At 41.7% G+C, this 24290-nt stretch overlaps 2 protein-coding genes and 1 long non-coding RNA gene across 4 annotated transcripts in view; 2 read left to right on the forward strand and 1 right to left on the reverse strand.

The window, feature by feature from the left end:
* The window catches only part of cadm3 (cell adhesion molecule 3), a 95939-nt gene that overhangs the window by 70156 nt on the left and 1493 nt on the right, over nt 1–24290 (reverse strand). For both annotated transcript variants that reach the window (XM_030114799.1, XM_030114800.1), the window contains exon 2: nt 23804–23961. In XM_030114799.1, coding sequence (XP_029970659.1) covers nt 23804–23894 — 91 coding nt within the window. In that variant the 5' untranslated portion in view covers nt 23895–23961. The remainder of the gene's footprint in view (nt 1–23803; nt 23962–24290) is intronic.
* Nucleotides 8326–9661, forward strand: LOC115405276 (uncharacterized). The gene is made up of 3 exons (XR_003933427.1): nt 8326–8377; nt 9315–9451; nt 9575–9661. It is a non-coding gene; the product is annotated as an uncharacterized LOC115405276 (long non-coding RNA).
* LOC115405274 (uncharacterized) lies at nt 9671–14719 on the forward strand. Its single transcript, XM_030114801.1, has 7 exons — nt 9671–9988; nt 10085–10280; nt 11978–12043; nt 12147–12385; nt 12502–12649; nt 12945–13054; nt 13751–14719. Exons 1-7 carry the CDS (start codon nt 9677–9679, stop codon nt 14060–14062), a joined length of 1383 nt encoding a protein of 460 aa, XP_029970661.1. The 5' UTR covers nt 9671–9676; the 3' UTR covers nt 14063–14719.

Consider the following 24290-nt stretch of genomic DNA (forward strand, 5'->3'; position numbering starts at 1 on the left):
TCAAAGATGTATTCAGTCCTGGCAGCACTTTGGGAGAAATCATCCGACAAATGGCAGGTGTTGCATCACCATTCTGTTTTGTGTTTTTAATGGATTTACTCCTCTGACAGTGAAGATGTTGGTGACTCTACTTTGAAACTGCTGTATAAATAGTCATTTTATCAGCCTGTCTAGCTGTCTGCTACTCTGAATTAATCATGTTTGTCTTAGTAGCATCCAAGTGGAGCTTTAAAGGCCCTTTTCGTCGGTGCCTTTTGGAAACAAAAAGAATATTATGCATGATGATGTTTGTCAAATAAATGAATGGGGGTTTTACTCCTCCCTACAGTGAGATGCTATTTAAACACATCAGCCTCTGTAGGTTTCTCAATCGAATATTTGTGCAATAATATTTGCATGTGCCCCCCATGTCTCCCTCTCTAAGAGGAGCTAATAAAACCATTTAATGATGGATTCATGAATACTTAATGGGTAATAAAAGGGCTATTTGTTTGGTTTGGCATGTCTATGTGTGATGAAAATCACACATATAAATGGCAGACAATAGCTCGCAGATGGATGTTCCTCCTGATTGAAACTCGTGATGCCAGACTCGATTCAGGTGAAGTTTTCGCTTTCCATTTCAAACGGCGAGACATCAGTTGATTGAAAGAAGTTCCAGTGATTCATCTCTGACAGTGAATTTCAGAGCGGGAGTTCAGGGAGGAGGAGGCAAATTGGAAGAGCGACAATCATGCAAAAAGCCCAACATCGCCATCCCCTCCCTTCTTTTGTCGCTTCCCCCTCACAATGGTAGCATGTCCCCTGTAACCGCCGCTCTGACAGAACGGCATTGTTCGGGGAATATGTGTCAGTCATTTCATGACACGCCGGCAGAGGCTAATCTGAAACTGCCAGTAAAGATGATTGGATTCTTGAAGCAGGAATTACGCCTCATCCTTAACATGTCTCCCATTTAGCTGATACCTTAAGCTCGATCCAAACACAGCGACAGAGGCGATGCCGATGACGTGACTCAGCCAGGACCACGTTTAACTCTCCCAAGAGCTGAAAAGTACCATCAGCCCCCGAGGTTTCACTGTGTAGAGCATGAAGACTCAAATAAAGACGCAACACATGATCGATTTCAACACTAATGAATTCAATGTCCTTAATTAAAAGTAATGATTTCTTTTTGGTGAGCCCGATTAATAATAATAATACATTATTCTGACATTTCCAATTAAAAGAATCAAATGTTTCATTTTCAAAAAAAAACATCTGAAAATCTGATTGACTAAAATTGATTGCTTCGGTCAAATAACACTCCAAAAACTTCAGGCTGTTTTGTTCATGATTGAAAAACACAGCAAAAAGTGAAGGTTCAACTAGATTCTCGATTGCTCCTAAAAAAAAAATAAAGTTTTAACAATTAGTTGAATCTGTGAATAGTTACAGGATAACTATCGGCAGCGCAGCTTCGTATGAGCGCCGTAATTAATAAGCCCGAGTCAGGCAGGCTGTGGACAACTGCACAGCATGAGGCTCTTATTAGGATTATATACAGCAGGACTGGATGTCAGCCGTGTCTCGGATACTACAATCAGAACTCTAACAAGAAAAACTTTGAGAGGTGTCAAAGGTCAGCCCTCAAACTTCAACACACTGTGTTTTCTCTCCCTTATTCCCCTGAGACTGTGTTAGCGATTCAGCCTGACAGCCTTTGACCTGCATGCTTCGAATTCAATCATATTCTTGTATATTAAAAAAAGAATGGTAAAGTATGTAATATTTCAAAACACTGTTAAGTAATAAACTGAAAAGTGAGCTGCTGCTGTTTTTATGTGCGTATTATTAACTAAAATGTACTGAATTATCAACATACGTGGAAGATTTTAGGTCCACGGTGAAGTCTACAGTTCTTAATGGCTGGATCCCCTTTGACATTCAGCGGCAAGGGATGGAAGGTCAGGCCAGGTTTCCATGGCGTCCACGTCCGTGCCACACAGCAGTGCGGAGAAATGTCAGCGTGTAGCCGTCTTCCCATGGGCAAGTGACCCTATGACGTCCTTTCAAACAGGATCTCGGCAAATTGTACCTGGAGGTTGATGAAACCAGGCCAGCTGTGACTGCTACAGCCCCCGAGGGGGAATAACCAGGAAATGTCAGAGAACTCTTCAAACAACAACAAAAAGATGCTCTCCCAGGCAGGCTGCCGAGCGCTGTCACAAAGTCAAGCATGACACCTCCCATGTACACGTCTCTATAGCTCCCCTCCCGCCCGCCCGCCTGTGAAGATATCAGCCCCAAAAATAGCTTCGGCGAGGCTGAACACCAAGACGTGATAAATAAATCACAATAATATTTTAATATTCATTGTAGAATGAGGAGGTGGGGGGGGGGGGGGGTGGGGGGGAAGAGAAGCGCAGAGGATAAACTCCTGCTTCTTTGGTTCACACATCAAAACAGTTTGCCTTGAGGAAGTGAATTCTCCCTTCAAGGGACTCATCAAACATACAGTCGCCCGTGTAAGAGTGTGATAGTCGTCACGCCTCGGGCTGCCCGTATGAATGAACAGCAGATAAGGGCGTGTAGCTCATTAGCTCAATTATATCATTCACTTCTGCAGTCTGTCAATGCCCGACGCAAAAAGGGATCAAATTTGTCAGTCGATATGAAGCCGTCGTCCTCATGGAGGAGGCAGAGCGAGGTGGGAGTGGTTGTACTGTAAATACACAGAGGGGGGTTTTCACTGGGGAGCAACACCGACGTGGGCCAGCCGATTGTCGCTGCAGGAGATCCGTCAATAAATCTCTTCTTTAAAAAAAAAAAAGAGAAAAAAAAAAAGCACATCCTTTAGACGAAAAAGAAGCGTCAACAACAACAAAAAAAAAACCCCACAAGGAACAATGAAAATAGCACTTGGACATGCTGCGACACTCACAGCGTGGAAAACGGGAGGTCTGGCTCGCACTCCTCAATCCTGCCCCGCTGTTTGCTTTTGATAGCAAAAGTCATAATGACATTCAAGTACTCGCCAGGCTGAGACGCTGAGAAATGAAGCGGCGACAGAAGGAGAGCGAGAGAGTCTAAAAAAAAAAAAAAAGTGTTTGCATAATAGTGTGTGAGCGGCACGTGTAAGCTCGTGTTAGTACGGATCGGCGCCGGGTCGGGGAAGACGGGAGTTGGTGGCGATCCAACTGGTGCAGCGAGTCAAAAAAAGCAAAACAATGAAACTTACACTGCAAAAACTCAAAAACTTGTCAAGTGTAATTGTCTTATTTTTAGTAAAAGTGTCTTAGGCCACTTGATTTAAGATAAAGTCACTTAAAAGTAAAATTTTAGTAAGATACAGGGACTTGTTTTAAGACAATGCATCTTAAATATCTTATTAAGTCAAACAATCTTGAAAATAGCTTGTATTGAGTTATATTTCAGAAGAAACAAGATTTATTTTACATTCCATAGATTTTTCAGGCTGCTGTATTATTTGTATAAGACAGATCATCTTGATTTAAGAAAGAAATGTTACTTGATTCAAGTGAATGCATTTTATTGTAAACTCAACAATAAAGAACATTGTCAGCATACACAAGTTTGTAACAGCTTAAAGACAGTTTCTGTTAAATCAAATAAAAATTGACATGATCATCCTGCACACAAACAATGAAGTGAAAACTTCTTTTAATGAGCAGTATTTACTGGTTTGCATTAAAGCAGTTATGTGCAATGATGTCAGTGAGATCATACTTAGTTGAGACATACTTGGTATTGTTGAAGGTCAAATCATAGTATGCCGTGTGATCAATAATTTTCTTAACATCTACAAAAACATTAGCTTGAGCAAGATGAGGAACTTCTACCTCATAAGCTAAATAATGCTCATTCCATTCAACAGTGGAAAGAGGCTGACATTCAAAACAATACAGTGATCCATTGACAACATAGATATTTTTCACAAGTCCAAACTCTGGTACATTATTGATGACATTAGAAATAACCAAAGTTTTTCCACTTATGTACTTATTTCCATGTTGCATAATCCAAGGTACAGAGACAATGTAATCTACTCCTTCAGCTCCAAAAAAGTCTTTTATCTTCCCCTCCACATAGTTAACATTTTTTACCTCAGACATAGGGCCCATTTCTAGTTCACTCGAAAATAATGGATGTTTCTCATGCACATTTAGACTACATTCATACAGCTGGTTATGCTTTACAAGGGATTTACAAATGTTCTTAAAACTGCTTTTCAAAGCCCACTGCTTGAAAAAGCAATGCTTGGACTCAAAACGCATGCACATCTGTCTCACTGTGGGGCCAAGTGCTTGGATCTGTGAGGGAAGATGCAAAAGGTAATGTTGTTTCGGTATAATAGTCATATCTGGAAAAAGTAATTTGAAATCTTTCAGATGTTGCTCTATTAGAAGCTTCAGTCTTGAGAGAGTTGAGAGGGCAATAATAGGTGAAAATAGAATTAGAACAATCTCCAGAAACTTGAGCAGCATTTTTGTGTATTCATTTTCTCCAATTGTGTTTAAAAGGAAGGGCAAGATCCTCAGTAAAACCAACATCTGCCCAGCAGACTGTTTCAGTTTATTGTCATTTGATGACAGTGTATTCATTGATATAGGGCAAGGCTTATCTCTTATGTCCAGAGGTGAATAAGGGAATCCAATAATTGCACTGTTGAGCTTATCTAAATCAACCGACCCTGAAGACACAAAATATTTTAAAACACACTTGATTTCATATGGGGCAACACCTTCGAGAATTACATGCATTATGTCTTGTGGGGTTTGATTAATGATATCAAAGTGGGGAAATTCAGTCAATTTGCTTTTTCTGTTTATTCCATATGTTGTTTTAAGACTTTCTTTGAGAAAGTCAGTGCTTGCCTTTTCAATATCTGTGCATTGCTTGATGTGAGATGCCATTGTTCTTTTAACAAAGAGTTCTTCATTAAATAGTTTCTGCATATCTTCAAAGTTGCACTCGCAATGCCGGCATTTACTGTAGGCAAACCCTACGCCTTCCTTAAATCCAGCCACTTCGTGTTGTGCAAGAGTATCACCACACACAGACATAAGTGCTCCGTAAATTTTTTTCTTTCCATTTGCACTCATAACATCAACACCATTATACAGTTCAGTCAGGTCATGATTAATCCTCTCAAGTATCTTATCAATACCACAGTGAGAAATATCTTTTGATTTTACCATTGCAAGCAGACGAATGGCAGAAAGTCTTGATCTATGTTTGGGATTGATGTTACCTAAGGTGTAATAAATCAATAGCAGCCTGTTTTTGGCTGCCCAAGACCCAAGAGGATTGCACAATTCAATTTCATCTGTATATAGAACTAATTGCAATGCCGTGGGAAATTTCAAAAACAGTGGGTGTGACTTAAAGATTTCTCCATCAATGAAATCGCCAAAAAATCCAGCCTCGCATGGTTGTGACCCTTGTTCAATTATTTGAAGAATTTGTGGATGCAGCAGGAGTTGCTCCAAACTTTTTAGCAATGGAATATAATAAAAGATTTTGTGTTTAATAGTAAGTGCTCTTTGGTCACCACTTTTAACATAGCATGCCACATTTTTGAGGGTGACTATCTCTGCTTCTACTGGTTTAAGGAGTTCTTTGATTGTCTTATTCTGCAAGTATGTTGTGGAAATTTGGTTGAAAGGGTCATCAAACTGGTCAAATATGCTCATTACTTCACTCTTCAGTTGATTCAGGTCCCCAGAATGTCTCTCGAACACACTACTCATTTGATGTTTCAGGTGCTCCAACAGTGAAGCCTGGTATTGCTGGACTCCATTCACCATCTGGTTAACAGCTCTCTGGAGGGACAAGAAAGGAAAAACAATTATGATCCGATTAATTTTTTTCAGTCTATTTGCTTCAAAATCACAGATTGGCAAAACTTTTGCTGTTAGAAATTGCTCTACTCAAAGTTCAGCAATGAGCTTTCAGAATCCAAAATCCATCAACTGATGTTGAATATCACATGCTCTCTGTGGTCAACATTCCAAAACTAAAGAAGCATCTAGAGATAAGGAGGTCGCTAATATATACAGAAATAAACAGAAACTTAATAAGATAAATGAATGAGCTAATAAGTGAAGAACACATGCCTACAAGGGATAAAAGAGCGATTTTCCCCTCCCGGTTGTTATATTTCAGTCTCTCTGTGTAAGTGTTGTATTAAATTCAACCCTCCACAAGCCAAAAGATTTATCTGCAAACGGACAAATAACTTTATTCATCTGTGTTTTCGTTACCATGAACAGTAATGTTTTTACTCAGTGAACATTTCAGAGATGTAGGCCGACTGTCTAACAATTGTAATATTCACTCATTCATTGACTGAAATATGTTATGGAGCTCTCTGCTTTCTGGAATTTTCTATAAAATTTATGCATTTTTAACTTTGGAAATTTTTCATCATAACAATGTTAGAAGAGTAGCATTTTCAATTACTGATGATATAAATAACTTCCTCAGAAATTTTTTCTGCAATCTGAGCTTGGCCTCCACTAACCAGCAAATACTACTGTTGTGTTTTTCCATCTACAGATGAATGAGCCAATTTACTGAGTATGTGATGTAAACATAATTGTTATCATCACAAACTGGGATCCAATTCAAGAAAACAGCTGAATAAAAAAGACATAATAAATAATAAAGAATAAGTTAAATTTTTTGTATTTTTTAGCCATGCTTTCTGAAAGAAACATCAGTTGGTCACCAAAGACATTGGTCAGTTGGGCATGATTGAGAACCACATTGCAGCTGAACATGGACCAGGACCAGAGATTCCTAACATGGACCAAGTACCTTGTGATTATAATGTATTAAATTTTCAAAGTAACCCTTCCAATCCAAAAAATTACAACCCAGACATTGGAGAAAAAAAAAAAAAAATTACTTGTGTTAGGCGCTGGGTTTCTCTGGCTTGAAGGAGAAATCCGGTTGCTTGTTTACACAGGTTGATGTGGTCTTGACCTTCTTGAAATCCACTCTGAAACAGATGAACATAAAGGATAATCACAATTGACAATGATGCTATAGCCTTAAGTCTTCATGCCCAGTGACATACAAAATATTTTTATTTAAGTTGGACAAGAAATTTACCGTTTGGTTGATGATGTGTGGACCTCTTTCAATCTCAGAAGAATGTTCTTGTGCTGAACTGGCCATTTCGGGGATGCTCACCCCTGTTTGGTTAATTGTTGCTGCCATTTCGGATGTTTCTGGTGAGTAATGTAGAGTCGATGCCTCTTCCTCCTCCTCCTCTCCTTCAGCTTGCAGAAGGTGGTGTGCATGGTTTCGCTTTATGTGATAATAATAGGAGTTATACACCCGGTACTCACTGGGACAGCCATCAATGCCACATACTACACGAAAGTCAGGACTGCGACTGTGCATAGTATTAATGTGGCCCAGTAGTTTTTTCAGAGTTAGTGCCACAAAAATGTAGCATATGACACAACGCCAAATCATCTCACTGCAGTAAGGTGGTCCAGAAGTGTAGATGGAAGTTGAAAAGATTCTGTTGAGGCAGAAAGAGTAAAAACAAGTAAAAATCTCAGCCATCACACTATTTCATAGCTTACTTCATTGAAACGGTTTCATGAAAAGACTACATAAAATGCACAAATTTCAACTGAATGTTATTCTTGTTACACCTAGCTGCTGATAATATTATAAATGTACAAAACACAGTAAATGCAATACTTACCAAGAATCAACTTATGCTGTCTCGGTCGGGTGGTAAAGCAGGTCTCCAAGCTGAATCCAGCACCAAATGGCCAAAGTTTTGAGAGGTTCTTTTTCTTTTCCCTCTTTTTTTTTTTTTTTTTTTTTTTGCGCCTTTCTCAGTGTATCCGCACTTTAGTGATGACGTAATTTTGTAGGCACCCTAGACTGCAGAAATAAATTTGTGGGCCAACGGATATTTATAACTGTTGAACATTTGTTTTTCATACATTCCTCACTATATGACAAAAATTTCAATATCTACGAGTCTGAATTTAATTTTCAAGATTAAATTGTGACGATCTACGAACTACAACTCCCGTCGACGGATTATGACATCATTGAGCTGAGACGCTCACCGTGTGGCTTGTCAGACCATGTGCGGACCTGGTGCGGACAGGCTGGCTAGCGCTTTGCGACATATTTTGAAGACTTGCACAATTGTAAGTACATTTATGCAATAGTCATGTGCTTGTATCAATATACCAGAGTTTTTAATACACGTTATCCTTATTAAAATTGTTTTATCATGTTTCTTGTGCAACCAGACCGACGAGGAGAGCTCAAAGCTACCTTGCTAGTTAGCTTACCAGCATGGACCAACTTGATGACATTGCGAAATCGACTTTGAAAGGTAAGTTTGCTCAAATGAACTCCAGCTATTATAAAACTTGCTTTTAATTGGTTTTTTTCAAAATGTGTGGTGTTATATAAAATGTCATGTGTATATTTTTATAGTTTATGCATATTTGAGTATGGAACTAAAATCAAAAATTCAACTAAAATATTGTGAAATTTCAGTGCATTTCATTTTTCAGTGCATAATGACAAATGCAGTACTTTTTCGTGATGATATAAACAGCAATTTCGTTGCTCAAGTTATTCGGAGTTAATTAATGACAGTGAGCATGCTTGGGCTTCAAAAAAAAAAGCCTCACCACCCCCAAAATTTACAGGACCCATTGCATCGACAAGCTGTTCAAGTTCACCCAAATTTTATATTGATATTTTTTTCACAGTGCAAGTATTTCTTACATGTGTTACATATACTGCACACATAGTAATGTTTACATTTGAACATTGGTAATATAGAAACCATCATGACCAACATGTACGCTTTAAAAAAAGAAGGGTAGGTTTTGTTGAAATGAAGGATTAAATAATATGATATGCTGGTTCTGGGGTAACGTGATAGCACAAACCTTGGGTCAGTGAAGTCAAGTTGTTTTCACACGTGTGCACACACACGCCAATATTTTTTCAGTTTATATACACTTAATATGAAAGTGCAAATATTGCTTACAGTTCAAAAAAAATATTTAAATGTGAACACTATAAAGAAAACACTGCCATCCTATGCAGATAAGGCACATATATTTTTACAAACGTTTAACTATTTTAAAAGCTAGAAATGCAGTGTCTTTGTATCTTTAAAGTGAGGTTTTTTTGCACTTCACATTACATTCTCTTACTTTCTTGTACAACTGTATCAAGTAGCTTCTTTAATTCGGGCCAGTTATGACTGCAGTACAGTAATGATTCAACTTTTATGCATTCCAAAATGTTCACAGCTGCAAACATAAGTGAGGAAGTCTTGGGCACCCTGTCTCGTGAGGACCTCCGGGATCTCTTCCCAGGCCCAGAAAATTTCTTTCGGAGAAAAGCGGTCTGGCATGCCTGTCATGCCTGTCGTGATGATTTCGATGAGGTCTGTTTGGAAATGAGACTACATAACAAATTGAACTTCTCATTGTACACAATTTTAAATTTAATTTCGTCATTTTATGCAATTATTATGCTTTGGGTTTTTTCTTTTTTCTTTTTTTAACAGGAAGTTGGCAGAGACAGTGGTACCTCTGTTACCGAATCACCTTTGCCACAAGCATCCATGCCACAAGCATCCACTCCAGTGAAAGAGTTCCCTGCAAAGTGTATGACTCCAGAAAAGACGGTCAAGTTGTCCTTTCCAGAGTATGTGTTGCACACAGACTCTGAACTTGAACAAGTCCGAAAACAATACTTTGAGTTAGCGAAAAAAGGCGAGGAGGGCAACTTTGAAATGTCCAAGGACCTGAGATGTCGACTCATCCGAAACACTATGACAAGCATGATTGCAATCCTGAGGGCAAAAGGTGATGGGGATTCAGACAGATACCCTTCGAAACCAGAAGTAACAGCGATGGCCAAGAGAATAGTCCAGTACTACCCCATGCTCCAGGACAAAGGCAGCAAGAAGACATCGTGGGTAAGTGTTGAAACGTATCCACACAATGGCCATGGTATTTACTGCTTGAAATTGTTGTAGCGGTTCAAAGGAATTAAATTAAACGTTCTGCCACAGATCACAGTGTACGCACAACTGTACAAAAGACTCCAAAATGTGAGATCCCCTCAAAAGGCGAGTCCAGGTGGAAGTCAGCCAAAGAAGCGTCGTGTTGGCCAACGAAGTGACACCGATGATTCAACTGACTCAACCATTATTTTGGATCGCTCCTCAGATGAAGGTGTCCTCCAGGATTTAGGACACAAAGAAAGAGGTGAAACCAAGATCACTCGATCTTTAGCAACGAAAGTCACTTAAAGTAACACTAAGGAACTTTCAGTTTCCGTTGATTTTGGTGGCGCCAGTGGACAAAAGCGGTAGTGTTTTGCCTAAAGGAATACTACAGTTCCCATGAGGACTAGTGCGTGACGTCGTAAAATGCTGCTCCCGGTGGCATGCTGTCAGACTGAACTCGCCTACATTTGTTTCCAGTGGCTGTGTGAAGGACGGATAGCGACGAGGTCATGAATCTAATGGTGGCTAAACAATATTATATCATAACGTGACGCATGCCGTGTGCTGGGTTCCTACCACCCTCCTCACAGTTTCTTAGTCCAAGTGAAAGCAATACTGACGCCCTCAGCCCGTGACAGAGGGGTCATTCAACCCGTTGTAAGTCGATGTATCATCACAAAAGATATTAAAATGTTTTATTAAGGTTGAAAAGTTCCTTAGTGTCGCTTTAAGTAGGTCTTAATGAGGGGTGGGCCTTCCTGGTCCTGGAAGGCTGCAGTCCTGCATGTTTTCAGTAATCATTGTCTTTAAAAAATGTTTGATGTCACAGCGATGTTCATAGGTTTTCATTGTCGTGAGTACCCAGGACCAACAGATGGTGATTTGAGTGGGTCTCTGGGAAAATCAGTGGGTCTGCAGTTTTTAAAAACTTTTTTTTTTTCTTATATTCTATTGTTGTTTGAATTGTAGTGTTAAACTCCTTTGATGGTGGTGTAGTAAGACGTGGTTATAATTGTGTATACATATTAAATTAATCACACGTTATTAATAAAACAGATGCATAGCTAAATAGTGACTGTATCGTCACAGTTCATAATTACAGAGATTTTAAACTGTGGATAAATTTTTCATGGCAAAAATGAGGTGCATCTCAGACTCGCTGGCAGTGAGTTTAATAAATCCTTTCAGATTTGAACGTGTTAGGGACGCAGGAAGCATACCTATGAACATCACTGTCATTACACTTAAAAACTTAAAGGATAAGTTCGGTTTAAACAGTTTTCACGTTGTTTATAGAAAGATGTATAACAATATACTCACCCAGAAGGGTTTTCTGATCCGAAAAGTGATCCGGGAGAAAGTTAGATCCATAGTCTGAAACTGAAAACTACAACAGTAAACTGAAGTACATTCACCAAGAGACACAGTAGGTGGCGCTGTGCACCAAAGTTGGTTCCCAAAGAAAAAGAAGCAGAACTCTGAACTGCAAACATCATCTTCTTCTTCTTTGGAGCGGGTGGCGATCAACAACTTAGGTGCACAGCGCCCCCTTCTGTGTCTCTCAGTGAATGTACTTCAGTTTAGTTCCTGATCACCGTATTCACTTCAGAGATCTGTAAAACCGCAACAGCATGTATTTTGCGACACCAGAATGTGGTGGAGGAGAGGCATGACCAGACCATGAGGAAATATTGGTGAAACTAATGAGTTTTTGGACGATTAAAGCCATTTTGGGAGCCGGCGCCACGGATGCCCCATTGGCTAACAGTATATGGAGGTCTGCAGCTCCACTATGGATCTAACTTTCTCCCAGACCACTTTTCAGATCAGAAAACCCTTCTGAATGGGTATATTGTAATGCATCTTTCTATAAACAATGTGAAAACTGTTTAAACCGAACTTATCCTTTAAAAGCCAAAGATTCATTGCTCGTGTTTCCTATTTTTGTTTGTGCAGAATTTCACAGTCCAGACACTGGAAGCCAAGCGACCACACCCACCAGGAGTTTGTCGCCGGCTGTCTGTGAGTATTGGAAATGTGTTCAAATCATCAATTGACTGTGTGGCCTTATAATTCAATCTGATTCTGTTTCAAAAAATCTTATATTTATTTTTGTGTTTTGCAGCTAATAAGCCTGCAGATGTCAGTCCTCCAAAAAGGGACAGTCCAGCAATCATGGCCAAGCACTACAAGACCCTCCAGGCTTTGTATAAGAAAAAGAAACCAAACCACGAGTCTGTCTCTCAGCTCCTGGACTTGGAATTTCCAGCCAGACGAGCATTCATTGATTCTGATGCAATTAGTGAGGAGAACAGACCTGGACAAATTCTGGAGGCATATCCTTGTTTTAAGGAAATTGGACATGTAAGTTGTATTAGCAAGGCATAAATAACATAGAAATACCAAGCAGAACTATATTTTATATTGCAATTTCAGTGGACTAATATATATTTCTGGCTGGTATATTCAATGTTTCATAGGTGATGGAAGAGCTTCGGCGCATCTTGGACAAGGACAACACCCAATACATCAACCAGGTGAAGGAAAGATGGCACGACTTCTCCCAGAACGTGCAGTTTTTTGGGATGTGGAAAAAGCTGCTGAAATCCCCAATGGGAATGGAGAAAAGTAAGCAATGCGAACTTAATGTTAAAGACCTGAGAACATGTTCATTACTGTATTTCTGTGGTATTGCCTTCTTTTATATATATACATACGTGTGTGTGTGTGTGTGTGTGTGTGTGTGTGTGTATATATATATATATATATATATATATATATATATATATATATATATATACACACACACACACACACACACACCTTCTGATGGCAATTAAGCATAGTCTTTGTTATAGCCATCACATGGAGTCTAACTCATATTTGATGTGATACCTTTTGTCTTGTCTATCTTCCCTAACAGCTGAACAGGCTGTTGGAATCCTTCGTTTGCTGCCATTGTTGTTCCCCTCTGGATCTGCTCCGGTTAAGAAACGTGGAGATCCAAGTGAAGCTCTTGTGCATGTTCTTGAGGTGAGCTGTTCTATGACTCTTGTTATTATGACTGACTAAAAGCAACGAAAAGTGCAGTAAAATGAAGGAAAGCACAGTGTGTGCGCATGTGTTTTCTCTCCACTTTCTGGTTCTTCTGGAAGACATTCTGGATGTATTGTTTATGCACCCTCACACCTGCACCTCACAAACCAGATTTTAGGCAATACATTATATATAAACTGCAGTTCTGACTCAATCAAATGTGATACCACTATTAATACAATCTAAGAACTTCAGACTAGTCCATGTTAAGTCATTCTATTTGTACATAAAACATATTTAAGCATATTTGCCTTTGTAAACCTGATTATTATGTTAAGAATTGTTATTGAAGGATATGTAATTTGTTAGCCTCGTAAACCAGCCCCGCCCACTTAGTAGCTGGATTTAGTAGATTTAGTAGCTGGGGTGGACCACCGAAAATTGGTCTGGCTTTGCAAATAACACTCAAAAAATACGTTATTTTTAAATTAAATGAAGATTGCAACTTGTGTACAAAATACAGAATCATTTTCATATTCCCACTGAATTGACATTTGGTTAGAAAATACTCCGTATTAAAGGAAGGCTTTGAACTGATGCGAGAAGAAATGCATCCTCGGTTCTGAATAACCAAGACTGTCTTGATTAAAAGTCCATAATTCTAATGAAAGGTTTATGTTTTATAACTTATAGGACAATGAAGACCCCGGCACCTACTTGACGAAGCGCCCTCTCTCCTGTCCAGTGCTGATTGTGAGTCCATGCAACTGCCTCCTGGCCGTGGGAGATGTGCCAGTGACGACGTTCCCAAAAGAGCAGGTCACCGAGGGTGCTTTACACCTCATGGCCTACTATTATGCTCTACACCTCACTTACCCCAAGTGCATAGCCACACTGCTTTCCATCATACAAACGGAGGTCCTTCATGACGCCATCCATGAGAAAGACCTCACACCAGGTTACAAAAAGAGCCTGGCTGAATGGAAAGATTTTATTGGCAAATAGAGCAGAGCACCACTGTGATGGCTAGTTATTTGTGTTTGTAAATAACGAGCCACATGTTCAGACCCTGTTTTTGTTTTTCCCATTGATCAGACAAATCACAATGTTATTTCATTCTCTGTTGTGCTGGGGGTTTTTCGTTGTTTTTTTATTACTGTGCAAAAAAAGCAAATTTTCAGTTTGATGTTCTATTCAAGTTATTAATAAAGTGTTGTTCTAAATGTGTTTTACATGGTGTTTATATGGTATAGTTATCTGAATGGGGAGTTAAGAATAATTTTTCAACTGCATTTTCAAACAACGGTATCTGAAGTATTTAAAATGAACACTTTTTAATCTTGCTTCAGGTATTATGGAAAATGCATTTTTTTCTCAACGTCAATTGGGGTAAAAGCAAATGTCTGTTTTTGAGTTAAAAACGCCTACTTTTAAGCATAGCTGGTTTATCCTAAAATACAACACTTCTGCCATAAAGTGACTAAATATAAGTATTTCCTGCTTAGTGTGATTAGACATTCAAGCTCAAAATGCTTAAATTAATCATTGTAATCTTATTTCAAAAACAAGGCAGTCTTAAATCTGGAGAAAGTGCCAGGTAATACAGCTCAAAATTAGTTTAATGTATCTCAAATGGAGAAGCTGAGACGAAAGTTATGAAATCAAAAATCTTATTCTGAGTGAAAAAATACCTCTTTTTAGCATTTGTGACTTATTCTAAGACTCCAACCTCAAAAATTCTGATAAAATATGGCTTAAAACAAGTTTTCACAGCTAATTTTAAGAGTTCATTATTCCAAATATCACATCTTATTCCAAGATATCTTACCAAGACAATTTTCACTTGTTCTATTGGCAGATTTTTTCACTTATTTCAAGGTAAAAGTGCCTTGATATAGGTTTTTTTTTCTTGTTTTGAGATGGGCATTTTTTCCAGTGTAAGTCTGTTAATAAAGTGTGTGATTAATTCGAGTCATGTCCTTTTCCCAGGGTCCCGCGCCCCCTGCGCCGCTCCTGAGGAGGGCTTTGAAGAGTCTTTTAATTACTCAGCAACTTCGCTCGCGAGGATGTGGAAAGATGCTGCTTGGACACTGTCTTCTGGGAACAACGTATACATCCATAGGCAATTTGGAAACTGCAACATATCAGATGCCGACGCTGTATACATTCAGAAGCGTTCCACCGAGTGGGGAGCGGAGATGTATGCAGCGGCCGGCCTGCTCAACGCAATTTTTCGCCTGACAGTCAACAGCTTGGCTCACTGGGGTATTTTTGTTTAAGTAAAGACTGGAGAGCCTTCAAAGCCTCATTTGAATGTATGAATGTGTATTCGTGTGTGTGTGTGTGCTCTTGTCCATAGCTGCATGCATAAATATGTACACATGCATGTTTTTCTGAAGGGGGTTCTCTCTGTGCTGAAGTGTGTGAGCAGCTGTTTCATTTATGTGTCAATACAGATGTGTGACGTGTGCATGGAAATGTATTTATTACTATTCAGGGGACCAAAACGTGCTCACTATCGGTCGTATTGTGAGGATTTGTCTTCCAGAGCAAGTCCCCATTGAGAAAATCGTGATTTATTCGATGAATCCTACTTGAAGGCTGCAGTCAGGTTAAGGCGGTTAAGCAAGCTGTACCAACAAAATGAATGCAAGTCGATGCACTGTCCCTGGAAGGCATGAAAGTGGAATGTGTGTGTGTGTGTGTGTGTGAGTCTGTGCGCGTCAGTCTGTGCGTGAGAGTCTCATCATGCAGTGAAGAGCTTACATGTTCACTGAACAAGGAGCATGTTTAAGTCTGAGTGTGAGTGAAGGCAGCTAAAAGACAGACGGACTCAACGAGGTTTGTGTGTGTGTGTGTGTGTGTGTGTGTGTAGGATTCTTAAGAGTCTGCCTAGCAGGGAGAGAGAAAACGAAGTGATAGAGAGTGAATCAAAACCAAGTGTGTGTATGAGTCCTCTGGCAAAGGTGTGCGTGTGTCAGTGTGTGTAGTAGATTCTCATGCAGGGATAAGCAGCTTAGGGAAGGAGCATATTCTTTTCTAAGTAAATCTCATTAATTTTAATTAGCTGTATATTTAGCCTGTACACCTGGATTGGATGTAATTCCGTTTGTATATATAGCAACTAGTGAGCAGAGCAGGTGAAATGACTCAGGTAGTGATTATATTGCCGTAGCCGCCCCGCATTTGCATAATGTCCTGTTTTTGATTGTGTCGCATGCCTAAGGAGGATATCAGAGGCAAATATGCATTCCCTTCATTTTCCCCATTGCATGCTCTATATAGCGTGCCGTGGTTCGTCTTTTTAAACGTTCAACCTTTTTTCTCTCCTGTGAGTTCTTTCTTCCTCCCTCGCTCCCTGTGCTGTTTCTTTTCATTTTCTCTCCGGTCTGTGCACCCCATCATTAGAGCGCGCTCGCTCTCTCCTTCTTCTTCTTCTTTTTTTTTTTCCCGATCCCCCTCCTTCGCCAACCCCCTCCTCCTCCATCTCCCTGCCCTCGTGCACTCTTACTGTATGGTTTTCTCTTGTTCACGTGCATGCCTGTGTCTCTCTCCCTCAGTCTCACTCACCCTCCCTCCTTTCCTGGGTAATCAGCTTATCCTATGTGTGTCCAAGCCTCTATGTCTGCGTTCCTCCTCTCTTTGTTTCGGATTCATTCAGCAGGGAGATTAGAGATGCCTATTTGGTGCCTTTGTCTTCGACCGGCGCGGCAGCACTGAGTTACACCGTGTGGCAATGGCCTCATCGTCAAAAGCCACATCCACTCATGAGATGCTCGTCATACCTTGATCTGAGTCAAGGGTCAGATCTGGAATAAAAGCCCCGCCTGCACCTTTCCGCTGGTCACTGTGCGACTTTGAAGCATCCACTTGTGTCGTGGTCACTGGCTGACCTTATTCAATGTTTAAACGAGGGAAATACATCCCGTGGTACCAGTGCTTAGAGGAAAAACATGGATATTTCTCCTCTGTAAGAATGCGAGGATTACAGAATGAAGCCAATCAGATTATTTCTGCCTTCATCATTAGACTGCGACTTTTTTTTTTTAGCCCCAACACAATGTGGCATCAAGTCCTCCACTTGAAGCATAAAGAGAAAAAAGCAGGAGGCATCATGAAATTACAATATTATTTGCATTGCAGATCACAATTACAGGGTGCAAGAGCAGAATTGCAAAAATAAAAGGTGAGAATCCATTTAGCATTCATTCATACAGAAACAATCAAGCAAACACACAGAAACACCGAGGAATAAAACTTTGAAATCCAGTGGAAATGAGATAACACACTATTTACTCTGCATCCTATTTAAAAAACTTAGAAGTGGGATATAACTTACACGGTGTATTAAGAAATAATTTCAGTGTGAATATATTGACTCAGTGCGAACGTGCACTGCAGTCCAAAAGTGATCAGGTCCTGTAGACCACCTATGGAGATGAGTAAACACGGTCCACGTAGCATGGATCCAGTTCCTGCAAGCAGTGCAGAAAAGTCAAAACTCACTGCAAAGTTTCCCCGCTCATCTTTCTCCGAAGACACCCACAGAAGTGTACCGCACTCCCTTCCCACCGGTTCTTCACTCCCATCCCTTTCTCCACAGCATTTACCGTAGCTGCTAACGCCAGTGAAAAAAGACACACGTCATCATTTTTTGTTGCCTTCCAGGAAAGACTCATAAAAGACGACCTTTTTCCACTTCAACGAAAAGTAAATCCAGGCTCTGTAGTATCAAGTCTAATGATCCAACACCTGTCATGGTTGTTCTTGTTGACTATGCTTCCTCCCTGACTTCCACCCCACTTTGCACTGGCTGCATGGACATTTTCATCCAATTATAATGCAGCCTCAAAGGACGATGAATATCCTAATGCCGAATGCCAGGTACTGTGTCAATGCAAAAGGCATTCTAATGATATTGACTGCATTTTAATAGCTGATGTATATGAGAGCAATGAGCATTCAGGCAGTGTAGTATAATGCGATTGTGAGGCAGAAGGAGTGCTGCCGAGTAGTGGAACCACAAATGAACTCCACCGAGCAGTGGCTGGGTTACAGTGCAAAAAAAAAAAAAACCCTTAACGATGGTTCCATCTAACAGCTTCAATCAGGAAACCACACCTCAGTATACCGTAAACCTGCAACCAGAACCATAAAAATGTATATAATGGATGGGGAACAATACTGGAGCCTGCTTAAGTGCAATAATGTACTTGCGGAATACATTTGTTTCAAACTTTAGTCTGCAACTGGGATGCCGAGTGATCGCTCTGACTGTTAATCAACCAGTCGGTGTTAAAACTAGCAAAAAGCGCCGCGGCGTGTGCCAAGAGAGGACGCAGCCTGCAGGACCCCGTCTGCCCGGCTGCTGATTCACGTTGACATTGTAATGGTGGTAAAGCGGAAGTGTCAGATGTCAGATTTATTCCCAGGGAATTATGCCCATGAGATTTTATACTACATTAAGTGCCAATTTGGAGAGCCGCTCCACAATACTTTCCCAACACTGGTTCCATATGTGACTGCTGCACTAAAGTCTCGCCATCCAGTGAATGGACAGCGATATCCTCAGCAGAAAGCGGACGAGAAAGACGTCCCCAGACAGCACACAGGTGAATTAAAATGGCTTTATGGCCGTGGGATCAGTGATAAGATCCCCCCACAGACACACTCCCCAGCATGAGCTGAAGTGATGGCATCATCAAAAAGAGGCAATAAACAAGCGCAACCTCTGCTCTTTTGTTGGTGGAGCTCCTGCGCTCTGGGGGAACCCTCAGCACTCAGACTCAATCAATAGGAGTGCTCGGCTTTACAGCCATCCTCTTGCATCTTCCAGCACCCCATTGTGGTTGGGCTTCCACACACATCACAGTGATTGGGTTCAACAAACAGATGCACCTTTCCAGGAAGGCTTTGGTCTGAGCAGCCATGCGTCAATGGCAGGACGGGTGATTTCCACCCCCGCAGCAATCAATTAAAACATCCCGTCGGAGAATTCCAGCAGAAATAAAGTGGGAAGGGTTTTGGAGGAACGGGAGTGAGGGGACTGTTCAAAGTAATAACTCGCTGAGGGCTGTGCGTAATAAAAGGTTCTCCTTTTGGTTGGAAATAAGGTGAATTAAAGCATTCCAAGGCAGGCACTGTTGCTGTTTTTGGGTTTGTCTAATCTGTGGCGTCTTTGTGGAATCATGGCTTAAAGCTCACCGCTCCTTTAATTTCTTGACCCTGAGTTGTTTTAGAGTGATAAGTTTGTTTAAGAGTACCTGAGGGGAACTTGAGTGTGTTACCACTTTGCAAAACCTCAAGAGCCCTTTCCTGTTCAATCTCTAAATGGCATTTGCTGTTATTATGACGGAAGCAGGCCAGATTGATCGCTTCTGATGTAATCTCACGCTGCCTGAGTGGGCCTGGGTGGAAGAGATCTGCCTCAGATTGATGAGGTCTAATGGAGTCTGGTTTGGGTTCCTCCAAGATCTGTTGATACTGCTGCGTCACGGCATTTCAAACCTGCCTAATTTACTCACAGATTACTTATCAACCCTTGAGAGTTTTTCCTTTTTTGGTTTAGGCATACGTAATGCTACAGCATGTCTGTACATATATGAAGATAACACGCAGACACCGAAATGTGCATAATGTATGACGCAAGTCGTCTCCGGGGCTTCTGGTGCTCATGGTTAGAGCTTTGTCGGGAGTTTAATCAATCAGCCACAGCGCCTTAATTAATCGGCATGATGAACAGGAGAAATAATTGGTTTTCTGCCAGATGTGAATCTGTTGCAAACTAATGCCAGCCAATCAAGATCCGATTTGTAATCACAAAACTGATCTGGACGACAAAACACTTTAAAGGATCAGAGAAGAATAAACACATAAGACAATGGAAGTAATATGGCTTTGGATTTAAAATTCTGATAGCAGATTCGTCTATGTATTGTACCGACTACATTTTGAGACGCTTAATTAGATCTATGGAGTGTCAGAATCATCGCCAGTCATGCTGACAGAAATCTTGGATATGAGTTCCAACGTGTCATTGTCTTGTATTAAAAGAAAAATGCACACACACACATATCACTAATTAATTGGGATGATCAGTATGAGACGAATTAATTGGTCTTCTCCCCAGATGTTTCAGGATGAATGTGTAGAAAACTAATGAGGGGTGTCTGGTTTTTCATTGAAGTGGGGAATGTCATTAGCTGTTGCCCCACATTGACAATAGTGATCAGCTCGCTCTGAAATCCGACCAGGTAACCAGAGCCTGACGCGAATGGAGGAGCCACAGAGCCGAGCAATATTCAGTGGTTGAGATTGGAAACCAGTGGTTTAGCCCTATGTCAGTGGAGCCAAATGGAAAAATAGCTTAGGCCTCTTATTAATGTCACAGTGGCTAGGCGGTAATTCCCCCAGGCTCTGTGTACCTCAGCTTGTTAATGAGTCACTACTTATCAGTCAGCCTTGTTAACAGGCAGAGGCCTCCCATCCAAACCGCCTACTGCTATTGTGAGCTAGCCGCACTGTGTATTAGCCAAATGTTCCCTCATCTTGGCACACAGGAAGTCAACAGTAAACAACAGCAGCACACACAGGAAGTGGGCTCCGAGCCAGTGAGAAAGAGCGGGTCCAGGGGGGAAGGAACCCATTTTGTGGCAGGATAAAGTGAACCGCTGGCAGAGGCACACATATACAGGGCCCTCCCGCCTGTAAATCTTACCACACTAACGATTGGTCCACTGTGCTCCCATCCTTTAATCCTTATTCATTACTGGCCTCAGCTGGATGCATCGAGATTCATTCAGCGCTTCTGACCAGCAGAAGTCGCCGAGATAAATAAACTATTAGGCATGTTTCTTGTCCCGAATGCAAACATTGGATGGGGTCTGAGATCAGGCTGCCGTGGAGTCGAGGGCCAGGTGGCTGATGGGAGGTCGCAGCACGCTGCTCTACTTGCTGTCAACCGATTACTCCAGCAGACAGACCCTCCACTCTCCACAACAGCCCTGAGGTAACTGGGTCAACAGTACAGAACCAGGGCACAGCCGGCCAATTGCATGCCTAATCTGTGCCCTTCTGAGAGGCACTTTCCATCCGCAGTGCATGGCTGCACATCCAGCTGTGGAAATGGATATGTCAAATGGCACGCAATTAGTGTCTCCCCGATTCGTTCACTTGCTCTGAGGAAGCCCGGTCACATATAAATCCAGGAAAAACAGAGTTAGTGCTGTCCTCGCCATGACTTTGACATATATTAAATGGAGATGAGAAACTTGGGAGTTCAGGTTTGGTGAGGAGTTTAAACGGTCATGACACGCCGCATGCTGATTGCCGTATAATAATCAACCCTGCACATCTTGAGGGAACCTTTTTTTATTTTTTTTCCCCCCTCTTTTTCTCTCCTTAGATGATGAAAAGTGACAAACAGCCTGGATATTTTTTTTTTTTTTTGCCTCATGGTGGACTCTGAGTGAAGCAGTAACAGGCAGCCCTGCTCTCTGATGGCTCATCTGCTCCCACATTGATTTGCTGAGCTGATCGTTTTTCCTCTCTGATACATAACATTGAATTATTTATGCTAAGTAGACACTTCTGTTCCAGGGCCTCTTAGCATGGAGATCTCCATTATGACGGCATTATCTGCGCCCACCCCACCCAGCTCCATCTTCTGCTTAACGGCTGTGCTGCTGTGTCACAACAACACCAATCAGACGGATCCGAGCAGATGCGAGCGATGGAGCGGTGCTCGGCAGATTACTCACAATTCTTTCTGGAAAGGCATGACCCTTCGCTGCATTTCTCAAATGTAAACAAGAGCCAGCAAACACAAACCATACATAAGACAGTATATCTATACAGTGTCATCCGTGGATGTTTGTGCCTGGGGGATGTTTTTGAGACCCCAGATAAGATATATTTCTTCTATTCCAGTAGAGGAAACTCCAAGTTGTTATTTGCTTTTCTATTAACTAGAACAAACAATTTCAGTGAGACTGAGAGGAAAACAATAACCATCTCTACTGAATCGGATCATGTATGTTATTAGATTTGCTAAGAAAACTGAATATACCTACATGACCAAAAGTATTGACAAAAGAATTTACGACTTAGTCCACAACATGCTCACTGAACTTTGTTAATTCAGCACTCCGTCCCCACCCCGCTTCTCTCAGTCACTCTTTGACATGTTTTCTCATCTCCTAAATGCTGTCAGACGTCCTCGGCTTAATTATTCTCCTTGACTGACATGATAATGTAAAACAACGCTTAGGTGAAACCAAAGCAAGAATTGGTCATGCATGGTCAGCCCTCCCTCCAGGAACACCTTAATCAAATGTGACGTGCGTCTGAATGCAAGCCAAAATCGTTTTTCGGACCCAAATAACGAACCACTGCCGGGGTTTACAATACAGCCGGGGTCAGCACGCTGATGAGAGATTGATATTGTGTCATCAGCGCTTCAAGCTGGTGATTGTTTGTGCTTTTCTCATCTTCAACAGCTTTCTGGCCCTTGACAAGCTCACATTTGCATTTGTTTAGCAGTGACCTCGTCCCAGCTCCTCACTGACCACTGAGGGCTCAGCTCACACACAAAAAAAAAATCTTTAAATTTCTCCAAGATAAGGAATCTCTCAAACAGCTGACGAGGATAAACAAATGCAAGGCGCAGAACGCCTGCGTGTGTTCGCATATCGGTGGACATATACATCTGCACCATGGCCATACATATGCATGCACCATGCATCCATGTGGATTCACATTTGTCAAATACTGTGGGTGTGCACAATTAAACGTGAGAGGCCTCAGAGAATATATATTGCAAATGCAAATGAGGAAACGTGCGTTAGAAGCCTTTTCGCCTGCGACTGTATGTCATCTTCTTCGCCAAACTCTCAGTGCAATTAAATCTTAAAAGTAATGAGAAATGCCAACAGGATCCTACCGATGCCAATCAATTTTCTATAGATTTAGAAGCAATCATGATGCACTATTCTGCCACTGGCAAAATTTGCCCTCTAAAGGTTACCAGCGGCAAGTCGCCTGAGTGCTATGTAATTGGAAAAGTAGGTTGGACAGTATATTCCCATGTTCACTTAGAGCTCGCAGCAGGGATGATATCATTACCAAGTGCTTCTCTCATCACATCCTTTCTCACCATCCACCTCCAGCCACGCCCAGCTCATCACACTCAGAGCTGCTGCAATAACCAGTGTCGTGTGTCTGTACTGTATGGAAGCTGATTTGTTGCAATTTGAGAAAGTACAATGCGGCCGCTTTATTTTTCCGGGCTGGGCGACCCGACGGGGGCAGGACAGGCGGATGACAAGCAGGTGGGTGTGAAAAGGTCTTGTTTCTGTGATTCTCGTCTCAGTTTGAGCAAGACGTGGAAGTGATGACGTCCGGAGGGAGGAAGGAGGACGAAAGCAGAAAAAGCTGCAAAACAAGCGTGCTACTCCAGCAAGGACCGATGTGTCGGGCCCCCGTGCCCACGTGCAAGTCACACACATTCCTGAAAAACAACAGCGCAAATTCCACTGGGGTCCGGGGAGGTGGGAGTGTCCCATGTGCTTATTCACGGCTCTCTGATTCTCTTGTCATAATACAGGAAACAACGGAAAACCCTCAAGTCAACAGATAAGGGGCACCGCTGGGGACAGAAAGAGTGTGGGGGGGGGGGGGGTCGCTGGGGGTCAGGGGCCCGGGGAGAGGCGGCGAGATAGAGAGATAAAGAGGGGGAGATGTGCTCACCATCGAAAATGTTGCTGTGAACCGCAGCTGTGAGGAGTACTGTCAATAAGCTGACGCTCCATAATGTGGAGAGGGCTGATGGGGAGGCCATGGTCGGGCACACAGATCCGCCTGTCTCACCGAATCCTCAGGAGGGCCGAGGAGCTCTGGAGCGTCACCTGCAGGGAGAGCAATGGAGAGATAAAGGAAACAGGCGGGGAAGGCCAACCGGCCACTAATTGCGTCCCCTGCCATTGGTTGTCTACCACTGAATAAACGCTTGGCCCACCCGTTACTCATGCGTTGCTCCACGGGTATTCATCGATCTGCTTGTGTCATACCACAGCGAGAGGCGATTGAGGGAGGCAGGGGTGAGGAGAGGTGGGCGGAGATGGAGCCGGGAGAAGATGGGGACGGTGTATACAGATGGTAATAGAGGAAGGAGGGGAAAGGGGGCTGGTATTACTGTGAATTTATTCATCCACTTTAACAAGCGGTGCGCGCAAGG

This window comes from Salarias fasciatus, chromosome 18 (assembly GCF_902148845.1).
Source record: "Salarias fasciatus chromosome 18, fSalaFa1.1, whole genome shotgun sequence".
NCBI lineage: Eukaryota > Metazoa > Chordata > Actinopteri > Blenniiformes > Blenniidae > Salarias > Salarias fasciatus.